The sequence below is a fragment of the Oncorhynchus gorbuscha genome, linkage group LG05 (genome assembly GCF_021184085.1).
Source record: "Oncorhynchus gorbuscha isolate QuinsamMale2020 ecotype Even-year linkage group LG05, OgorEven_v1.0, whole genome shotgun sequence".
NCBI classification, from domain to species: domain Eukaryota; kingdom Metazoa; phylum Chordata; class Actinopteri; order Salmoniformes; family Salmonidae; genus Oncorhynchus; species Oncorhynchus gorbuscha.
Genome location: NC_060177.1, coordinates 58602556 through 58625293, shown reverse-complemented (window position 1 = coordinate 58625293; position 22738 = coordinate 58602556). Strand labels below are relative to the sequence as shown.

The 22738-nt window shown below is 42.8% G+C and overlaps 3 protein-coding genes across 10 annotated transcripts in view; 2 read left to right on the top strand and 1 right to left on the bottom strand.

The window, feature by feature from the left end:
* Positions 1–864: 864 nt before the first annotated feature.
* LOC124036160 (golgin subfamily A member 1-like) lies at positions 865–14335 on the top strand. Of its 4 annotated transcripts, none has more exons than XM_046350360.1 (24): positions 865–1075; positions 1571–1884; positions 3962–4052; positions 4738–4812; positions 5463–5560; positions 5641–5673; positions 5770–5898; positions 6168–6337; positions 6500–6611; positions 6773–6856; positions 7085–7210; positions 9034–9129; positions 9262–9357; positions 9466–9561; positions 9764–9892; positions 10254–10349; positions 10475–10564; positions 10780–10882; positions 11007–11167; positions 11325–11483; positions 11614–11673; positions 11796–12020; positions 12136–12222; positions 13109–14335. In XM_046350360.1, exons 2-24 carry the CDS (start codon positions 1756–1758, stop codon positions 13187–13189), a joined length of 2526 nt encoding a protein of 841 aa, XP_046206316.1. In that variant the 5' UTR covers positions 865–1075; positions 1571–1755; the 3' UTR covers positions 13190–14335. The 4 variants fall into 4 exon arrangements, with proteins under 4 accessions (XP_046206316.1, XP_046206315.1, XP_046206317.1 ...); XM_046350359.1 differs by having other exon boundaries at positions 866–1075; positions 9761–9892; XM_046350361.1 differs by lacking the exon at positions 4738–4812 and having other exon boundaries at positions 866–1075; positions 9761–9892.
* Positions 14336–15207: 872 nt separating this feature from the next.
* LOC124036159 (60S ribosomal protein L35-like) lies at positions 15208–20032 on the top strand. The gene is made up of 4 exons (XM_046350358.1): positions 15208–15275; positions 15763–15899; positions 16092–16173; positions 19846–20032. The coding sequence occupies exons 1-4, from the start codon at positions 15273–15275 to the stop codon at positions 19993–19995; spliced, it is 372 nt and encodes a 123-aa protein (XP_046206314.1). The 5' UTR covers positions 15208–15272; the 3' UTR covers positions 19996–20032.
* Positions 20033–20970: 938 nt separating this feature from the next.
* LOC124036157 overlaps positions 20971–22738 on the bottom strand; it is a 29798-nt gene continuing 28030 nt past the window's right edge. For all 5 annotated transcript variants that reach the window (XM_046350357.1, XM_046350354.1, XM_046350353.1 and 2 more), the window contains one exon: positions 20971–22431. In XM_046350357.1, the coding sequence (XP_046206313.1) occupies positions 22342–22431 (90 nt within the window). In that variant the 3' untranslated portion in view covers positions 20971–22341. The remainder of the gene's footprint in view (positions 22432–22738) is intronic.

Sequence of the window (22738 nt, the reverse complement as noted above, 5' to 3'; positions counted from 1 at the left end):
TGGTTACTTGTGTGAACTGACTGTGATACAGGATAAGCTAGTTAATATGGAAATGATCAAAATGAGAGATTCTGCTATTACTGTTAATCAGTAAATACAAGGAAATACACTACATGGTCAAAAGTTTGTGGACACGAGTTTGTCGAACATCTCATTCCAAAATCATGGGCATTAATATGGAGTTGGTCCCCCCCTTTGCACTTTCCACTAGATGTTGGAACATTGCTACGGGGACTTGCTTCCATTCGGCCACAAGAGCATTAGTGAGGTCGGGCACTGATGTTGGGCGTATAGGCCTGGCTCGCAGTCGGCGTTCCAATTTATCCCATTGATGAAAAAAGTACCACATTGTCATACATAAGTAAAAGTAAAGATACCTTACTAGAAAATGACTCAAGTAAAAATCACCCAATACATTTCTACTTGAGTAAAAGTCTAAAAGTATTTGGTTTAAATACAGACCATTTTTATGTGCTTTCAAGCTTCAGCACTTGCCTGACCCGTTCTATGAGCTTGTGTGACCTACCACTTCGCGGCTGAGCCATTGTTGCTATTAGACGTTTACACTCCACAATAACAACACTTACAGTTGACCAGGACAGCTCTACCAGGGAAGAAATTTGATGAACTGACTTGTTGGAAAGGTGGCATCCTATGATGGTTGTGTGCTTGATTGTATACACCTGTCAGCAACGGGTGTGGCTGAAATAGCTGAATCCAATAATTTGAAGAAGTGTCCACATACATTTGGCCACGTAGTGTGTAATCAATGCATTTTATGACCTCCAGGTTCCAGCATACTGTTTTTGTTGACTGACATGAAGTAGAGCGAATCCCTTTCCACACCCTTTTAGATTTGTCCAATGAACACGGACGCAGAGTGTACTGGCATATTACGTGTTGATGTAAGTGAGCTAGCCAAAATAGAGTCCAGACATAGTAACACATTTGTCGTAAAGCAGTATATTTGTAGATATATTATATTGGGAAACGGTAGAGTTGTTACTCGTCGCAGAGAATACGTTAAACACAATGGGCTTCTCTAGGAATGTGTGACTTTGTTGGAGTTCATACGGTAAGAGATTCCCTTGATCAGCTGGCTAAATTCGCTAGCTAGGATAACAATAACTATCTTGGGAGCTAGCTGATAGCTATCATTTGTTGAAATCATCTGTCTTTTCCTGGAATTCATGATCAAACAGCCGTGAACAGTTAGCTTGGACTGACGGATTTCTTAAATCTCGAAATGTTAGGCTTTTTACAGAATGGTAACGAATTATTCGGAAACTGCTAACGAAAGCAAGCAAACAGGCAGCTATCATTGCCAATACTGAGTAGCCAGCTAGCTAATTTACATCGTCTGGTCATCCAGCTGAAATATCATTAGCCTCTTCATATGTATGTCTTCGTAAACCTGCAATCACCAATCTGTCAACTAATCTGGTGACATGACAAATCATAAGGCCAAAACGACGTATAAGGTAGCTACAGACTGTAGCATATCCTCATTCTACATCTCTAATAGTTTTCGTGCTGATTGCCATGACTCACACTCTGTTGTCTATTTCAGATTGAAAGAGGAATGACAATGACAGTTCCCCTGCCCGTGAGAGGAGGCTACACTGGAATACAGTTGTTCTGGGACCCTGAACGACCACAGCCTGAGTGACAGAGCACTTGCATTGTGGAGCTTTTGGGGAGAGAACTAGTAGCAGGCAGTACACTTGGGTAAAGAAACACTAAGGCAAGGTGGAGATGTTTGCCAAATTGAAAAAAAAGATTGCTGAGGAGGCTGCCACAGCTCCCCGGACCGGAGTCCGTATGCCTCGCTCCTGCAGCAAAGAGTCCATTACGTCAGTGGGAGCAGACTCCGGGGATGATTTTGTAAGTACCAGTATTGTTACCTCACTGTCACAAAGCCCATGCCAGTCATCTTTTGAACCCATGAAGAGTAGTTGGTCATATGACACGAAACAAGGTTACCCAGGCTATTCTACAAGGAAGACCTCAAGGAAAAAAAAGATGGCTTCTGGCCTCTAATTTGAATAGGCTTAAGTTTTGCACATATGAAATGCAAACAAAGGTAATTTATATCCTTCACACTCTTTCAATTCAACATAACTGGTCTATAACATGACAGGCTTTCTCAGTGTTTTGAGAGATTCTGTGGCCCCTACCTGACCGTAATGGCCCAGGCCCTCCATTAGTGTTTCCCTCTGTGGCCAGATAAGAGCCCCAGGGACTGTCATGATGATGTAATTCACTACCGTTTACATGCAGCATATCAGAACGCCCCTGCATCGTGATGTCAACAGTGCTGCATTCACTATTGGCTTTATGAATATCAGCAAAAAAGTAGGCCTAATGTACAAGACTTACAGGGAAAGAGCAGTGAAGCAATTTGCTGCAATTTGACGTTTGGTGTAATTGTCTTTTTATATACAAGTCGACAGTGTCTCTTGGATTATGATTTGAGTCAGTGAGTCACCTCGCCTGTTATTATATGGTTAGGTGTGTCTGGAGATCGGCATCCAGAAGCTAGTGGATTCCATGGTCAAGTGTGTAAATGTACGATACCACCACTCTTTTGTCAATGATGACATTAATTCAGAAATATTCCCCATTGTAGAGCAGGTTAAAGGGATAGTTCAGGATTCGGCAATGAGGCCTGTTCTTTACTTACCCAGAGTCGGATGATGTCTTAAACATCATTTTTATGTCTCTGCATTCAGTTTGAAGGAAGTTGCTAACTAGCATTAGCGCAATTGCTAACTAGTTTAAGCGCAATGACTGGAAGTCTATGGAAACAGCAAGCATGCTAGCTGTTCCTGTAGACTTTGTAATTGCGCTAACATTAGTTAGCAATAGCTAGCAAAACTCAACTTTCTTCATACCGGAAGCAGATGCATACAAAGTAATTGCCAAAATCCCAAACTATGCCTTTAATGCATTGTTGAGTCATAAGGCACAAACCTGTGTAACATGAAGCTCCAGCTCAGGTGTCAGATCTGCCCTGCTCTGTTCACATGACAAGTAGGCACTAGAACAAACACACACAATGGTCCTTTTCTCTTTTGGAGAAGGTAGCTTAACATACTGAATGTTGAGACTATTCCGCTTAAATCTTTGAGGCTAGTTAGTAGTCAATGTGATGCTGTTTTCCACATTGCACTGCTGTTTTAGACTTGATATAACTTTCAGAATATCATTAGATACTGAATTGTGTTGATGTTATTGGAAAAGCATCAGAAGTGTTGATCTGTTCAGTTGGTATTTTCTGCCCCACCCCTCCATGTTTGACACTATGAATGGAGTGGCTGATTTTACAGTGTTCGCCAGATCCAGTGTCTTGGGGCTGATGTCTTTCCTTTCTCATTTGCACCGTTTTGAATTATTTAAGTCATTGACTGGCAGTGAGATCAAATCAACTGGTAGGCTATCCCTCATCAAATTTGTAGTGAAGTGAAATCAGGATGACATCAAATTTAGGTAAAGGGCCATTTCCACAGAAAATTGAACAACACATTTGCACGAAGAGCAGTGCAAATGCAAAGTTTGGTAACAATGACGGTTTGCATCTGCACTGTTCCCCGAGTAAAATGTGATTTTGTAAAATGTTCACTGGAAATTGTTAAAAGTAGTCCTTGTGCATAGAGTTGCATGGTTTGTTTAAATTTGAAGTAATTGTTTTTTTTTTTTTTTTTTTTTTTTTTTTTTGTAATTGAGTCTCGGCATCATTCTGTTACCATGGAATTGCCCTAAACACACTCATAGACATGAGTTGGGTACCTCTGATATGAAATATCGTTTTGATATATCTTTTAAGTGGGATATTTCAGACTCTTCAACATCCACAACATATATTTCTAGTACCTTCTGCCACATAACCATGGAAGCTCCAGTGTGACCTGCTGTGCTGATGAGGAACCCCTCTATTCTCTGTGTTTGTGTTGACCTCCAGGCCTCTGATGGCAGTAGCTCCAGGGACGACCTCTCTTCCCAGATCCTCAGGAGGAATGATCAGATTCGCAAGCTGGAGGCCAAACTATCAGGTAAGACATGTCTGTTTGGAACCTGTTTAATCAGAGTAGGATGAGGTGGTTGCACCCAGGCCTAGACACTCATCTAAGGTTAGTTTTGCATTTACCCCAACAACAATTATGGTTTGGTGGTGGGTAAGCTGATTCTAGATCTGTGTCTAGTGTACTTAGACAGCTTTTTACCAAGAGCAGTACGCTCAGGTGAAAGGTCACATAACCAACGGGTGTCTGGCTTCAGTCTCAACCTCATGGCTTTTGAACTTAACACCGCCCTTACAAATGGTATGATATGGTATCTTTTACAATGTTTCTTTATCATTTACCACATTTCCATCTGGTGAACATTAAGAGCAAATGCCATGGCATTTAGTCTACCTTTTAGGTTCTGTGTTTTTTTTTTTCTCTCCAGATTAGTGTGATAGCTACTCCCTCCCTTAGAGGTGGTGTGTGTATGACCCCTTAGAAAAGGTTAAAGGTTGCACATCTTCACACAGCCTCTTAACCAGGATGGTTTTCTCATCTAAGAAAATCATTTTTTTTTTCTCCCATTTTTTTTCTCAATCATGTTTTTATTTTTATTCCTCCTCCTCCCCATGGCTTTTACCCTCATCCACCTGCCCCCCTTTCCTGTGTGTGTGTGTGTACGTGTTCGTTTTATGTGCTGTTGGTGTTCCATCACCACACCTCCTGCCTCTAGACTACGCTGAGCAGCTCCGACTTATGCAGAAGACCAAGGACAAGCTTGAAATTGCATTAGAAAAACATCAGGATTGTACGTACCTTTATTCTCCAATCTCCTCCCGTTTTGCGTTCTTTCTTTCTCTCATTTGTTTGTCTGCTGGCTGTGGTAATGGTGACCCAACGCACCGTCAATCGATCAAGGAGGGGTTCAGAATCTTATGCTGTCACGTCTATAGGTTTCCATATTTTAAAATATATATATATATATTGTTGAAACAAGGGACTTACATGCTTGTTGACATAATTGTTTTTAAATGTTTGTGGCACTGTTTGGAAGTAGGTAAGTATTTCTGCTATGACAATTATGTGAGACCATATAAAACAGTGGAAGTTTTATCAGTATGTAAATGTCTTACTTCCCCTTTTTTATATTAATCAATGTTATAACGAACACCAATGTACTAATGTAACCAATAACAATAAACATCTATACAAATAAGTCAATTTGGGATGTCTGTGTTGGCCATGGTTAGATGCACTGCTTGCCTGCTTCTGGGAAACGCCTAGCTTTTGCTTACTGGACACATTCTATGGTCAATATTACTCTCACGCTTTCAAAGCTAGCAGCTACTAACCACTGACAAATCTACAACCTGCTGTTTCAATTGAGACATCTTTGGCTAGCCAGTTCTATTGCTCATTCTCTCTCTCTCTCCCCTCTTTCTCTCTTTTACTATGCAGCCTCCATGAGGAAACTGCAGGACCAGAATGAGACTCACCAGACCAATAGAGCCAAAATGGCCGAGGGCATGGCTTTGGCCCTGGACAAGAAAGATCAGGTGAGCATCATATCCTTTGCACCATGAGGCATACGTTTGTGTGTGTTTATAGTTCGATTAATTCCTGTCTTTGTCTGTAGGAATGGATGGAAAGGATGTCTACGCTGGAGCAGGTACTCCTAACATCTAACTAATATTCTAGGTTCTCATTCAGCCAGTCAGTCATTGCCTGTGTAGATGAGAGATCTCTTCTGTCTGGGGCCCCTCAGGAGAAGGCATCTCTGTCTGTGCGGCTAGATGAGATGATGGAGCAGAGCCTTACTCTGTTCCAGAAGAGGGATGACCTGGACGAGCTGGATGGCTTCCAGCAGCAGGAGCTCGCCAAAGTCAAACACATGGTACGCACTACTGACAACAAGGTCCTACTGTCTAACTCTAACCCACCACGTGGCATGTAGGAGGCAAATCAAAACACATGGTAGTTTTATGCTTTATCTGTCTGTCTATTCTGATCCAAGCTGTAGCTATGTCGGTAGCCATCCACCTTGGTTAAACAGCACTTTGGTGGGAGAAAAAAAGTGTTCCTATTACCCTAGACAATAATAGTAGTTAGACATTTTGTTTTAGTGACGTCCTTTCTGTGGTGTCTCCTGTTTCGTTCTGGTAGTTACTGAGGAAGGAGGAGCAGCAGGGCCTGCGGGAGCGAGAGCTCCAGCAGAAGGAGACCGAGCTGCAGACGGCCAAGAAGGGTTTGTCCGAAGCCCAGGAGAAGCTGCGGGCTCTGGGAGAGGAGCATCAGGAGAGTTGCCGGCTCAACACCGAGCTGGAGATCGAAAGGTTAGGACAGGACACAGTGATTGCAAGATCTTGCTCCCCTAACCTCTTTTCAAACAAATTAATTGTATAAGGGCGAGTTTGCCTGTTTTCTTCTGGGTTGCCTGAGGATTTGGTTGTTGTCTAACAGTACAGGGTTGTGTGTGTGTGTGTGTCTCATTTAAGAAAGGAGTTGCTGGAGGTCAAGGAGAAGGCGGAGAAGAAGATCGCTGAGCTGGAGGGCAGAGGCCAGAACCTGCAGAAGGTCATCCAACAGGTGTCTGAGGACTTCCAGAAGGTTAGCCCTCTAACCCATAGATTCTTCCTTGAAAAATCCTTTCACTGTGTTGAAGTGGTACATATCTGTAATGACAGCATATGAATACAGTTGGATAAATGTGATAACAGTTTATAAAATGATTTCACAATGTAGCAATCTCTGTGTGTGTGTGTTCTCAGTCGCGGAGCGCTGAAGCAGCTGTAGAGAAGTCTCTCTATACCTTACAAACTGATTACAATGCCCTGAAGCTGCAGCAACACAAGGTAAGACCAGATCACAATGTAACTCCTTATATGGGCAATTCCATATTTCTGTTTTCCAAATCTGCAGTTTTTCCGGTAAATGTTTTTGTTTGGCATACATTTTAAAGTGAAAAATCGAAGTGTCAGCTTATTTCCGTTACCATGGAATTGCCCATATCTAACCCCTCCTCCTCACCCAGTGTGCTCTGTAATTGACCCATCCCTCTCTCTCCCTGTTGTGGTCCCCAGGCAACAGTGACTGATGAGGACAGGGAGCGTGTGCTGCTGGACCTGCAGGAGAAGGTCTCCTCTCTGGAGAGACGTCTGCAGGGCAACCTGAGTGAAGACGAGCTCCTCCAGGAGCTGCTCAAAGAGGTAACTACAGCAGTCAGCTAATCCTAAAGACAGAGGGACTCCTGTGGAATTGGTATAGGAAAAGACCATAGAGAACCGTAAGTAAGCATTTCACTGTTAGTCCACATCTGTTGTTTACGAAGTAGGCGGCGAATAAAATTAGATTTGAATGGTGACGCATTTCAAGTCAAGTTTATTAGTCATGTGGACAGAAACACATGGTGTACACGGTACAATGAAATGCTTACTTGCAGGTTCACCTTTCAACAGTACGACAACCATAAGAATCGAGAAAATAATGAACACAAATAGAAGCTTAACCCTTGGCCTATATGGACAGGGCTAAATTGAAATGTTTCTTACAGAAGAAATATGAAATGCATAAGCACAGTAGCAATTGAAAGAGAGCAGTTAGAAGATTATGGGGAAGTCATTAGACCAAAGTTCAGGATACAGCAGTACACCTGACACGACACATTGCACTGTTGATTTTGTGCATTTTACATTTACTGTATTTTCTGCCACGTTTGTTGATAAGCAAATCTTAAAATATTCTGGATAAATGTCTTAACATAAGAATGTTCCTGAAAGAATGTGGTGTAGGTGCAACATAAGACAAAATAATAACAAGGGTTTGACTGCGAGGACTAACTGCTGTCTCCAAAGTGTGCACAGTTCCTAAGTCACTTCCATGTACTTTGATGACTCAAAGAAGAGTCTTCAACTAGAAAGGTGTTTTTAGAGCTCTCCTAGCTGTGGCGTTGAGGAACTAGAGCGAACACACTTGTAGTTGTTTTGAGCACAGCCCTGCAGCCCCGCCTCACACAATTACTGCTTACGAAATCCCAAAACGGTCAGGTGGGCATCATTTGGAAGGTTGCTCTATTGCCAACACGATTAGCAAAGTTCTAAAATACTAACTTAGTTAGGCTTCCACAAGGCAATTCAGAGAAACCGATCATCCCACTCAGCCCAGTCAAAACTGTTCGCTGCTCTGGCCCCCCAATGGTGGAACAAACTCCCTCACGACGCCAGGACAGCGGAGTCAATCACCACCTTCCGGAGACACCTGAAACCCCACCTCTTTAAGGAATACCTAGGATAGGATAAGTAATCCCTCTCACCCCCCCCCTTTAAGATTTAGATGCACTATTGTAAAGTGACTGTTCCACTGGATGTCATAAGGTGAATGCACCAATTTGTAAGTCGCTCTGGATAAGAGCGTCTGCTAAATGACTTAAATGTAAATGTAATGATCATAGAAAGGAATTGTGAGTGCATTTAGGTGCGTGTTCTGTGGCCAATTTCTTCCAGTTGCCCAATAAGCGTGAGGGATGGAGGCAACTACTGATCCCATTCGGTGCTCATCTTCAGAACAGCTGTCAGTCAAAACGCAGACAGCGCTGTGAAGCACAGAGCCTGAGATCTGACATCATTTATAGCATCTTACTGTTCAGCCCCTTCGTTCCAATTTAGCCGCTTATCAGTGTCCAAATCTGCCATTTTCAACCTGCATACATACGGGTACGAGTGTGAAGGGTTAATGGAGTAACAATAGAATAAACATTTAGCAAAAGTATAAATACAAGGAAGGCACTCAAACAAATGTAAAGTATAATATTTACACGTGTGCCAGGGAAGTGGGATATGGAGATATTTTTAGCAATAATAAATAAAGTCCAATAGGAGTACTCGTGGTGTGTATGCAGCGTGAGTGTGTTTGTGCATATGGGTATGTGAGTGAGTGCATGTGTGCTAAGGTGCAGAGAGTCAGTGCAGATGGTCAGTTCAAGTGTTGAGCAATCCTTGTCTCCCCCTCCCCCCCCCTGTGTGGTAATGTGTAGAAGTCCACTCTGGAGCAGACGCTGGAGGACACGAGAGTGGAGCTGCTGCAGGCACGCACCAACCATGCGGACACAGTTAGCTCACTGGAGACTCAGGTAAACAGCCTCTTCATCACAATGATATACTACTTCACATGCAACTGGCTTAGATGCTCCATTGCATAACATCAACAAATGAACAATTGTGTGAACACATCTGGTAAGCATATTGTATCTTTACTCTCCCAGATATCCAGAATCAACCACCATGTAACTGAACTACAGAACCTGCTACGGCACAAAGACGACTCTTCCAAGAACTACAGAGAGAGAACGGACGAACAGGTAAGAGAACGGGCACTGGTGGGAGAGAAGGATGTAAGCATTTCAGACCTGTGCTCTCTGTCTTCTTGTGCTCTCACATACGGCCCCATGTTGCGCTCTGTCTTACAGATTGCAGGTCTGGAACAGCAGGTGCAGGAGAGCAACGAGAGGCTCAAGAACACTGAGCAGCAGGTCACTGACAAGCAAGCACTTCTGGACAAACTGGTAAATATTTGTCCGATTACTGTGAAAGGTGCTCTACCACCACTGTAAATGAAGTTGAAGCTGAGGCTGGAGCAAATGCAGTTGAACCTCTTATTTAGGCTGATTAGACTTCTTTGTGTATTTTATGGGAGCCAGGGACACAGTTAATGTAAGCATGTGTGATGCTGAGACTGCCCTTTCCCCCTGTGCTCACCCCCAGCAGGCCGAGTGGGGTGTGGAGAGGGTCAGTCTGCAGCAGCAGGGCCAGGAGAGGGCAGGCCGGCTGGAGGAGCAGCTCACTGCACTGCAGACAGAGAAAGACACAGAGCAGACCTCTGCCCAAGCTAGGATTGTGAGTTACAGTTGTCAGCTCTCACTTGATCTGTAGATGTTGACATTTTAGTTCACTGAACTGTTCACAGTGATATGTGCTGCATAGTTTTGTTGCCTGACTGTTAAGGCACATTTTCACTTTGCTCAAAATCTGCATCGAAATGATCAAATACCAGTTTATCCACTGGTCTCGGTGGATTGGTAATCTGTTGCCATGTAATTTGATCTCGGCTACAGGGCTGGCATGGAACGGGACTCAAACAAGGCTGTGTTCCTACACCCTCTTTCTGCTTTTCTTTCTTTAACATCCCTTTATCTGTGTTTCTCTGTCCCTATCCCACATCTCTCTCACCCACCCATCTCTGTTTCGTGTTTCCCAGCGTGAGTTGGAGGAGGCGAGAGGATGTCTGCTGAGAGGGAGGGATGAAGCTGACGTGGCTCTGAGGAGACTGGAAGAGGAGCTGGAGCAGGCTAGGGTCAGACACACTTCCTGCTTTATATTAGGCAGTCAGTTGAAAACAGGAAGTCACGGATTTCCTGATAAACAAACAAGAGTTTTAAGAAATTCTTTTTTTAATGATGTCCCTGTATGTCACCCCAGTCAGAGCTGAGCAGCAGGCAGACGGTGAGTGTGGAGATAGCCATGGCTCTGGAGGACACCAGGAAGCAGAAGGAGGAGCTCCAACTACAGGTCTGGAGAGACATCACACTTACATTGTACATTTCTGTACTCTTTTAAATAACAAACTATATTCTCTACACTCTGTTGGAATGAGGTTTACAAAACTTGCCAATGCTATTGGCTTAATCATACTCTGGCAGTTTGAGTGATGTGTTTTTCAAATTCATGAATTCAGCTTGTCGATTGTGCTCATAAATAAATTGGACGTTCACGGTCTTTTCCAGGTAGGACAGATGACGGCGTCACATCAAACAACATCGCAGGAACTGGCCCACGTCACTGAGCAGCTGAAGCAGAGAGAGGAGGAACTCCAAACACTTCGCAATGGTCAACACTTGATTTCTCTGTTGTCGGGTGCACTTTTCCTCTGTCTCCCATGCTATGTGAATTTGGAAGTTGACTTCATACCGTGTGGTGTCTGATGCTCCCTTCTACTGTGTTTATGTTGCAGAGCTGCAGAGGGCCCAGAGCTCCCTGTCCCAGCTGCAGGAGGAGGGGGAGAGGCTGCGGGCATGGGCCCAGGAGAGGGAGGAGGAGAAGGACAGCCAGCTGGTCAGCCTGAGGCAGGAGCTCCTCACCCAGAACGAGCATCTGGACTCCTGCCAGTCACGGGTCTGAACACACAGCTGGCACAGCCATTAAGACACTATAAACCTGTTCTTAATGTCCTTTTTAGCTTTCATACTGTACATGACTCAAGTCTGTCATTACAGATTGGACTTTTTGTATGTGTTTTCTGACTGTGTGTGTGTGTGTGTGTGTGTCTCAGGTGTCTGAGCTGGAGGTGGAGGTGGAGACCCTGACGTTGCAGCTGCAGACTCCAGAGGTGTGTGAACCGGACCAGAATGGGACCGTGACTGTGGACGACCTGGACCACATGCAGGAGGCCAACAGAGACCTGGAGCAGCAGCTTAGTGACAAGAACAAGGTCAGTACTGGACCAAACGAAAACCATGATCACCACACAGGCATGTTTGGATAATTACTCCTTGTCTGAAATATCTGGAGCAGGTTCATTTGTGTGTGCTATTATTGATTGGAAACCTGTTGCTTTACAGACCATTAAGCAGCTGCAGCAGAGGCTAGCCGAGCTGAAGAGGACCTTGCAGAAGGAGCTGGTGAGACATTTAGATACCTTTTTGTTTTAGTATGAGAATCCAATCTAAATCTAATCATTTTTTTGTTCCGTTGATTGAATATGGTCCGTGTGATAGTTTGTGCCTGTGTGTTCCTGTTGCAGAAGTTGAAGCCTGAAACTGAGTTTGAGGAGAAGGAAAGGGCCCAGGAAGGGAGAGGAGAGAGGCAGGAGAGGCTAGACAGAACTTTTACAGAGCCCGCTGCATCCCCAGCCCCTGGCCCAAACACCACTGTCACCAACACTTCTGACCTCAATGACTCACGAGAGATCAACTTCGAGTACCTCAAACACGTGGTGCTAAAATTTATGTCGTCCAGAGAGGCTGAGGTGAGAGCAATCTACCTGGTCCCTGTTATCGTAGCTAGACCCCTCAGTATTGGATGTCTATGGTCTTGGCTGAAGTCTAAATCTCTCTCTGTCCCCCTCTCCTTCTGTCTCATAGGCCTATCAGCTGATCCGAGCGGTGTCTGTGTTGCTGAACTTCACTGGTGAGGAAGAGGACATGTTAAAAGAGACACTGGAGTACAAGGTGACTTTCTCCTTTCAGACATCTGTCCCCTGATACTTCTGTGTCAAATGATTGGGCGTTATGGCCATAACACAGCCAGCGTGTATCAAATGAAATAGGCCATGACACTTTTTTGTTCTCAATCGGCCTCATTTCTTAAATGCACTTGCTATTTGTTTATTTTTGAATACCCAAGCTGCATCCGGAGGAGGATTGTTATTTTAGAGGCTAGGAAGCCGGTGTGAGGCTTTGTGCACAGGCTAGAATAAAAGGCGGCCGGTGCGTGGGAGAGAATATCTGTGGAGTTCCAAAAGTACTCGCACTCAAAACCATGAAAAGGGAAAAACCCAAGGAGGCCGAGATGGAAAAAATAGAATCATTAATTGAATCCATGCTCTGAAAAATACAGAAGGTGGAAGTGCTAATATGTTTGGACCTTATGCCTTCATCAGTGCTGTACAAACACATGAAGAAGACACGGACTTAAGGCACCTGCTGTGCGCAACAGTTGCAAGCATATAGTTCATTAGAGACTGGCGAATAGGGAATTTATAGAAGAGTATAAAAAATGGACAATTCATGTGTCATATAAAATTGGAAAGAGACAACAGTCTGGGCTACCATAGCTTTCAAGCACACATCACATATACAGTTGAGACAAGCACAGGGTCAAGCTGCAATGCAGCACCCCTGGGTGGAGAGCTAGTTGTGGGGTTAAGGGCCTTCCTCAAGGGCCCAACAATAGGGGAATGTCTTCAGGATGTGAACCCAGCAGCCCTCCAGTTGCCAGATGAATTCCCTCCTATTTTTCCAGCGCCCGGCCCTTCCCCAGTTGTTACTATAGTAATAGTCCAGTGTTGCATGTATTTCATTTGATATAATGCGAAAACATTGCTGTGTTTTTCAGATGTCCTGGTTTGGATCCAAGCCTTCTCCAAAGGGTATTGTTCGGCCGTCAGTTTCAGGGGCGCCTGCTCACTGGAGCTGAGTGGACAGAGGAAGAATTGTGGAGAGGACAGAGACACACACATTACTTCTATCATGTCCTTGCATGATGCTTCCCATCACTGTGGTAACCAACTGAACATTGTGAAGAGGACACTAAGCTTTAAAATGGTTTCTGACGTGACAGATTCCTATGTAGCTCTTCAATCTCTCCTTAGAAGGACATTGTTCTTGCTCTTCAAGAGGACAGAGAAGGGCTCCACAATGACTTGGAAAGTCAGTCTTGTCATTAAATCATTTTTTTTTTTATGTTGGCGGTGATTTTATTTACAAGTAAAATGGTTAAAACAGACATGGTATTGATGTGTTGATAAATGTTAACCTTCAAGGGATATTTTGGCATTTATCTTCTTCCCCAGAGTCAGATGAACTCATGGATACCATGTTTGTCTCTTCATCCAGTGTGAAGGAAGTTAGCGGTGCTGTAGTTTTGCTAGCCAATGCTCACTACCGTTAGCCGATGACTGGAAGTGTATGGTATTTACTAGCATGCTAGCAGTTACCATAAACTTCCAGTCACTGTGCTAACGCTAAGTACTCCTTTAAGAGTAACCCTTCTCCCTCTTGGAATTAAGTTAACATGAGATCTTTGATGAACACAGTACAAGTATGTATTACGGAATTGGCCAGGTGTTATGAGTGCGATGGGTCAGAACTACCAGACTGTCACGACTCTGTTTGACTGAGAAGATTAATTTATGTCTCTGTGTTCAAATGTCTCTGTTGGGAGTACATGATGATGATAATAACTTTAAGATTTAATAACCGCCAAGATTTCTGAAGGACCCTTCACAACAGTCTTTCATTTGGTTCCTTCCTATAAAAATATTAATTACGGGGGGCTTATGTAGAAAAGTATCATGTTAGAATGAGGTTTGATGTGAGAGCCATACATCAATGGCATTGATATTAATGGAAAAAATGTTATGTAAAGAGGAGAGGAGTGACTCTTAATATAATGTTGATTAAGTAAATCATTATTGAACGATATCTAAATAAGAATTATCGGAGGATGTGCTCTACCTTTACCTGCCTTGTGTTTGTGTAAATGACATTCCATATGTCCTATTTATATAATGAAAACTGTACATATTCATTGAGAACTTTATAAATCACTGGATGTAAATGATTTTTGTTTGACCTCTTGCCGTATTTTACACCATGTATCTGTCTGTCCATGTTGCCAGTCTTGGCTTGACTCTCTGTCTCACTGTTCATTGGCATCCTGCAAGAAGTGACCCTGTCTATGAGCTTACAATGAGAGGGCATTCATGTTGTACTGGAGGAAAGGCCAGTGAATACAGTATGCATGCCTTATACCAGAATGTGAAGGTGCAAGGCAGGAATACACCAATCTGCACTCTTAATTCTACTCCCATATCATGCAGTGAGAAATCTCCATGTGTCTAGTGACATTACAATACTGTAGCATTTTTTTTGGTCACATTCATCAGGTTTCTATAGTCAGTCAACCTTTGGGCTTTAAACTTTCTTAAAATGGACATGATCTACATTCAATGATAAAACACCACACTTCATTAACAGTGACCTGTTATTGAATAGTACCTGATATCACACAAATTGAGAATTCTCTATGGACTCCAGTGAGGGTTTCATAGAACTACGATATAACAGCACAGGTGACTATGACTCCACTTATCAATGTACTGCAAGGTCAATATCAAAAACATGATGCTTTTTTGAACCTTCTGTTTGATTCCGCTATGTGTTCAACTCTGGGTTTTAACAAAAAAATAAAAATAAATCACTACAGATAATCTTCATTTGCATTTTAACAAGCGCTACCATTTAAACCATTTTTTGTTTCAATTTATTTTGTGAACATAAAGGTTTGTTTTCATAATTGTTCTCTGGGACAGTGTAAAATCTTAATGATTCTTAGTAAAGCAGAGATGCAGCAGAACAAAGTAATTCCCAGCCGAATCCACGCGATGGTGCTGTAGGCATTTCATCCATGCGCAACAAAAATGACGCCTCCGACCGGAAGATAGTTTCTGCGCAAACACGTTTTCGTTCTTTCTTTTCCTGTGGCAGCGTCGACGAACATGGTGAGAGGCTCGTGGCTTTCGTTCAATTCGGGAAAATTGTCCTGCCTATTCCACATAAAACGACCACACTTGATAACATCCATGAGGATGATACATTTATCTCGCCATATATGTTTGTGATATTTCGAGAAAGGCCCTTCTTTTGTCGCTTGTCACCATAAAGACCGAACGCGAGCTAGCTGAACGCTATTAAGCTAACGTTGGCAAGCTTGTTAGCTACTAGCAAATGGATGGCTAGTGTTAACGAACTAGTTACGCGTTGACTAGCTGTCAAAAATGTATCCTAACTACTTCCAAATGGAATGGTTGTTGGCATACTAACTAGCTACGGCAGTTAGCAATCAATTATTACACTACTTATCAACTTAATTATTTCGATATGTGTTGCCAATTAGAATAGCTAGCGAGATTCATTAGCTATCAGCCCACGTTGACAGTACGTTATTTTCGCGAAAGCTTGTATCTCCGTTCTTTGTAAATCTTACAGGGCAAGATCAAGGCTAGAGACCTGCGGGGCAAGAAAAAGGAGGAGCTGCTCAAGCAGCTGGATGACCTGAAGGTAGAGCTGTCCCAGCTCCGCGTAGCCAAGGTTACTGGTGGAGCTGCCTCCAAGCTCTCTAAAATGTGAGTATTATTTCGACTGCAGAGATTATGCGGTGTCAGCTTGTCATGAGTTGGCTGTTTATGGTGAAAGAATAATTGGCTCCTCAGTTGTCATTACTATGTTATGGAGGGTTTATGTGCAGTAGGTCAAAATGTCTCATTCTGCTCAAATTTAGCATTTCACTAAACCCATATTTGATCTGTTTCCTCCAGTTGTGTCGTCCGCAAATCCATCGCCCGTGTTCTGACTGTCATCAACCAGACTCAGAAGGAGAACCTGAGGAAGTTCTACAAGGTAAGAGCAACCGCCCTCCACTTATTTGAATTTCTTTTACCTTTATTTAACTAGGCAAGTCAGTTAAGAACAAATTCTTATTTTCAATGACTGCCTAGGAACAGTGGGTTAACTGCCTTGTTCAGGGGCAGAACAACAGATTTGTACCTTGTCAGCTCGGGGATTTGAACTTAGAACCTTTTAGTTACTAGCCCACCAACACTAACCACTAGGCTACCCTGCCGCCCCATACCCACATGTATTCAACACTTTAGTTTAACAAACCTGATTTACTGGTTAAAAGCAGAGGTTGTGGGGCCTTCCGGGTGGTTAAGAGCGCTGTACTGCAGCGCCAGCTGTGCCATCAGAGTCCCTGGGTTCGCGCCCAGGCTCTGTCGTAACTGGCCGCGACCGGGAGGTCTGTGGGGCGATGCACAATTGGCCTAGCGTCGTCCGGGTTAGGGAGGGCTTGGTCGGTAGGGATGTCCTTGTCTCATCGCGCACCAGCGACTCCTGTGGCGGGCGGGGCGGGGCGCAGTGCGAGCTAACCAAGTTTGCCAGGTGCACGGTGTAGCCTCCAGCGGCTGGCTTCCGGGTTGGATGCTCGCTGTGTTAAGAAGCAGTACGGCTCGCTGGGTTGTGTATCAGAGGACGCATGACTTTCAACCTTCGTCTCTCCCAAGCCCGTACGGGAGTTGTAGCGATGAGACAAGATAGTAGCTACTACAACAATTGGATACCACGAAATTGGGGAGAAAAAGGGGTAAAAAAACAACAACAAAAACAGAGGGTGGCTCTGACCACGGAGTATTTGCCAACGTTTTAGGTTTATTTTCTGATTTGACGTGTTGACTTGCCACCAGTCGGCACCCAGCTGGTACATGGTGTGGGTTATGGCTTCTTTTCTTAAATGTCAATCTTGACTGCAGTTAAACATGCTGCAGATTAGTTTGTAAAGTGACCCATGTAAACTCAATATTTCAGAACTAGGTTGAGTGCTAATCCTGACTATTAGACCTTGAATTTCCCGGCGGCACATGGCCGTCGATGTCCCCTTGTGTGGCCATGATGCCCCCTAAAGAATCCATGCCGTGTGGCCGTAGTGGACTGGAGCTGAAAATAATAATTATTCCCTTCTCCCGGCTGCCTATAATAATTATTCCCTTCTCCCAGCTGCCTATCACCGTGCTCCGAAGCACCTCACTTGCATGGCGCTCTCAGATCTAAATTCTTATTAACCAATGCCCGTCACGTGATCAAGTCATTCACACAGGCATCGCAGCTCCAAAGTACGATGTAAGTGAAAACCGACATCAGGGATGAAACAGCACATGTCCTTATCAAATTCTGATGGGCATATAGAAGATGTTAGTCCATATTTACTTTGTCAACCAACAATATGGTTTAGCAACCACAAAGGCACTAGCCTATGTCAATCTACTATCCCCCATAGTACAGAAGTTGACTTATTCTATTGGTCAGATTGTTCTTCTGTGAGAGAAATAAATATTCCAACCATACTATACTCTGGGACAGTTGAGGGACGCGATAGATGGGGCAGCAGGCAGCCTAGTGGGTAGAGCATTGGGCCAGTAACTGAAAATGTTCTAGTTCGAATCCTCGTTCTGCCCCTGAACAAGGCAGTTAACCCACTGTTCCTAGGCCTTCAATGTAAATAAGAATTTGTTCTTAATCTCTTGCTCCTACCTGACACGCAGGCGTCCCATCTAGACATCTGGAAATGCAAATGCGCTACGCTAAATGCTAATAGTACTAGTTAAAACTCAAACGTTCATTAAAATACACATGAAGGGTATTGAATTAAAGCTACACTCGTTGTGAATCCAGGCAACAAGTCAGATTTTTTAAATGCTTTTCGGCGAAAGCATGAGAAGCTATTATCTGATAGCATGTAACACCCCAAAAGACCCGCAGAGGACGTAAACAAAATAATTAGCATAGTCGTCGCTACACAAACCGCACAAATAAAATATAAAACATTCGTTACCTTTGACCATCTTCTTTGTTGGCACTCCTAGATGTCCCATAATCACTATTGGGTCTTTTTTTATTATTAAATCGGTCCATATATAGCCTAGATATCGATCTATGAAGACTGTGATAAACGGGAAAAAAATAGCGTCTTATAACGTAACGTCATTTTTTTTTTTTTAAGTTGACGATAAACTTTAACAAAACACTTTGAAATACTTTTGTAATGCAACTTTAGGTATTAGTACAGTTTAATAAGCGACTAAATTGATCACGAGGCGATGTATATTCTTTAGCTGTCCGTCTGGAAATAATGTCCGGGTAAATCTCAACCAAAATATCTGGTCGGGGACCTGAACAAATGGCTTGTCTCTTCTTCGTTTGACCAAGAAACAAAGCCTAGGCAAATGACAAGACTGTTGACATCGTGTGGAAGCTGTAGGTATTGCAACCTCAGCCCCATTTATTGTGGTTCGCCTTTATCAATGGGTTGATGTGGCGGGTGGATATATATTTTCAGTGATCAGATTTTTCTGCGCTTTTCGATGAAACGCACGTTCTGTTATAGTCACAGCCGTGATTTAACCAGTTTTATAAACGTCTGAGTGTTTTCTATCCACACATACTAATCATATGCATATACTATATTCCTGGCATGAGCAGCAGGGCTCTGAAATGTTGCGTGATTTTTAACAGAATGTTTGAAAAAGTAGGGGGTAGGAGTAACAGGTTAATAACTGACTTGCCTAGTTAAATACGTTTTTTAAAATAGATCCCAAATGAATACAACCACTGTACATCAAACTTTTAAAAGCAATGAGGCTGATGCAAAAAGGTCAGAACGTTTAGCTTAAAATGTTGATCAACTATTAGGCTATTTCTTCACATAAGAGTGAGCAGTTTCATATAACAGATGACAATATACTTAACTGTAGAAAGGGGGAAGATCTAAAGATGCAAAAACAAGCATAGGTTGTTATTAATGACTAGGATTGTGTATTTGGCTGCTGGAGAAAGAAAGTAGAAAAAATAGACATACTGGTTTCAATGGCACATGAGGAAGTGTTTATAAATGAGTCCCCTTAGCATTCCTATGGTCGGAACACATTAAGATATGCCTCATAAAATGACATGTCCAGGTTTTAAACTGGTAAAATGTACTAAATGTTGACTGCCTCCTATTGCAAGGAGTTACTAGCTGAATGAACAGTGCCTCAACTATGTGGACAGAATCAAGCCTTTATATATTAATAATGATCCTACATATGTCAAGTATTTTCAGGGGATTCCATGTCTGCACTGGTCTGGACATAACCTATGTGCATTGGCTACAGCCTGTTATCACCTACACTCTGACATGTAGGCTATTTATGTACATTTACACACATTTGTGTTTTTCTTAACAGAATAACTATTGTTTTTCACATCAATTTAATTGCATATTTTGGTTAATGGCCTTGGTGCCCTGGCAGATTGGTCACCTCTTGAAGGCCAAATGACCCTGCCCCTAAAATCACAAAATTCCAGGCCTCCTGACTATACAGCCCAGCCAAATGCTGAAGGCCAGTTTAAGACCAGAATTGAAGCAAAATGCAATAGCAGCAGTCCTAATCTTGAGTTTTGTTCTGGTTATTTTTATTATACATCACATGTAGTGACCATGTAGTATGTATTGTAATTTAACTGAATGTCATGTTTCAGGGTAAGAAATATAAGCCCTTGGACCTGAGACCCAGGAAGACTCGTGCCATCCGCAGGAGACTCAACAAGCATGAGGAGACTCTCCGAACGAAGAAGATGCAGAGAAAGGATCGCCTGTATTCCATTCGCAAATTTGCTGTCAAGGCTTAAGGTTGTTTGTCTTGTACAAATAAATTGACTAAAAAGAGAGTGTTGTCTTCTGTAAAGGGGTGTCACTCAAAATGGTCTGTGAACGGATGGGGTGTTGATTGCAAACATCTTCAGGGTAATTATTTGGTGAGACATTTTGCATCCTTAATATGCACTGATATTATGGTATGCTGAGGATTCTGCTGTGTTTAGAAAAAAAGCTCTTAGTTGGAATTGGGGCAACCTCAATGCCTTTGCTAAAATACTGATCTGAAGAATGTAGTATTTCATAGCAGGAATGTAATAACTAGTAAAGACCTGTGGGGTGTATGGGTACTGGATGTTTTGACTAGGTACATAGTGATGATTAAATTAACAAAATCATAAGGCTAATATAAACAAGCATTGTACTTCCTATCATATGCATCATTTATCTGTATTGTATGTGTGCAATATCCTCATAATACTCAGGAACGGTAGGAAAAACACCTGGAAACAAACTAATGTAAAACGGAAAGCTCAAACAATGTCAAAATTAGTAATGAGAACTACATTTCCTAGGGGTCCCTCTCAAATCCACCCATGCTCAATTACGTGGTGTGCAGACTTCAGAGAATACTATAGGGTTGATTAATATGTGATTGTGGGGAAAGTTCATTAGCATCAGCAGCACAACCCCATAAGATTTCCATGATTTGTATTTACCTTTAACTAGGCAAGTCAGTTACGAACAAATTCTTATTACAATGACGCCAAACCCGGACGACGCTGGGCCAACTGTTCACCGCCCTATGGGACACCCAATCACGTCCGGATGTGACGCAGCCTTCAATGGGCTTGTTTGTCATTGGTTAAAACTGCTTATGGTGTTTTTCAAGTGTTTAATTGAAACCTGGCTGCAACAACCAATGATGTCATACGATGTATTTGGCAAATGCCATTGATCAACAGCAGTACTGAAATGATATGGAGCCTGGACTATGACTATAGGATGCATTTTCCTCACCACAAGGGGGCAAAATGTATCAAAATCAAATGTTTATTTGTCATGTGCTTTGTAAACAACCGGTATAGACTAACACTGAAATGCTTACTTACAGGCCCTTCCCAACAATGCAGAATGATTACAAAACATTCCATAACCTACTGTAAGGTATTAACTGAAGTAAGGTAATGTTATTTGTGCCATTTTGGTCATGGAGCCAAATGAGTTGGTCAGAAAGGTTTTGATTTGATAAAGTAATGGGACTAAAGGAAAGCTGAAGTATGGGGTCCTGGGGATAGGCATCACTCAGGCAGTAGTCTATCTAAAATTATCCACTGCTCTGCTTATGACTGGGAAATGTCTCAGCAGCTGACCATCGAAACACATAAACAGTGGGACTGAACACAATATATTGTAATTCCCCATCCGCTTGCTGTTTTCCATGGCATGCATTTGTATTTTCCTATGTCTCTCGTATGGGTTCTGTATTCACTGCACCATTCGTGTAATGTTATTGCTTTTATGTCTAAAATAATCTGGACAATTGAAGAACCCAGTCTTGACATGAACACGAAGCCCATCTGTGTACTTTGATATCTCATATGAGGTATTTTTAGCCCAGAGCTAAATGTGTTATATACATGCATGTTTACATGCTTTTTCATTAGGAAAACACATTCTCTTTCACCCAAAGAGACCAACACACATATTTGCCTTTTCTGAACAGGAAGTAAGATCGCAATATCATCTTTGCCTCTGGCATTTCCTTGGATCAGGTTATGTTAGATTGTGTTTTTACAATCACAGCTCCCCCTGTAAGGTCTAACCTTTCAGCTGACTATTTCTTATGTTTGGATATGAATTGGGTCTCACTGGCAGGTAAGATATCCCAACAAACCCAAGATATGGATTGACATGGGATTCAATGTGAATGGCATTATGAATGTTCTCATGTCTGATTTGTGTATCTGCCAATATGCTTCTGCAGAACAAACACACTCTTAATCTCCTGGGGTCCAGAAAGGCCCCACACAAAGGTCTTGGTGGTTTTTATTTTGGGGAGTCTGTTCACATGCTGCCTAACAGATGTAGGGGCCCTCCCTTGAACAGCTGCCGGCATTATCTGGAGAGGGTTGCATTCCTGTTGCTGTTCCATGTCATATCCATGAGCTCTCTGCTTTGGGAACACAAGGCCAGTTGTTCTGTAATGTGTTATCCCCTGAAACCTGGGATTGTCAGTGGGCTCCATTGAGTTGAGGTCTTCTGTAGGGACCGGTGGCCTGATGATATCCTCTGAGGGGCCCTGTAGACTGGGGTTTAATGTAGGGGACTCTTGTATTTGGATGGTTTCTTCATGATCCTGTTGTAGACTGGTATTATTGCTAGGGTTCAGCATTGTGACATTTTCTGAAGGGGTCGGTGTTCTGATCATTTCTGTTGTGTCTTGTAGGCCGTTGTTTTCTTTTGTTGGCCTGTGATAAATAGATGTATATGATTAGAAAGGAAATAGATGACAAGTTTAGCCTCACTACGTTAAAATGTACTTCTAAACTTCACACCATATGTGTTTCTCTGCCATAATTTGATCAGTGGCTATCGTATTTCTACACCAGATTTAAAAAAAATACAATTTAAATAAAAAATCTGTATTCAGACCCTTTACTCAGTACTTTGTTGAAGCACCTTTGGCAGCGTTTACAGCTTCAAGTCTTGGGTATGATGCTACAGGCTTGGCACAACTGTATTTCGGGAGTTTCTCCCTTCTCTGCAGATCCTCTC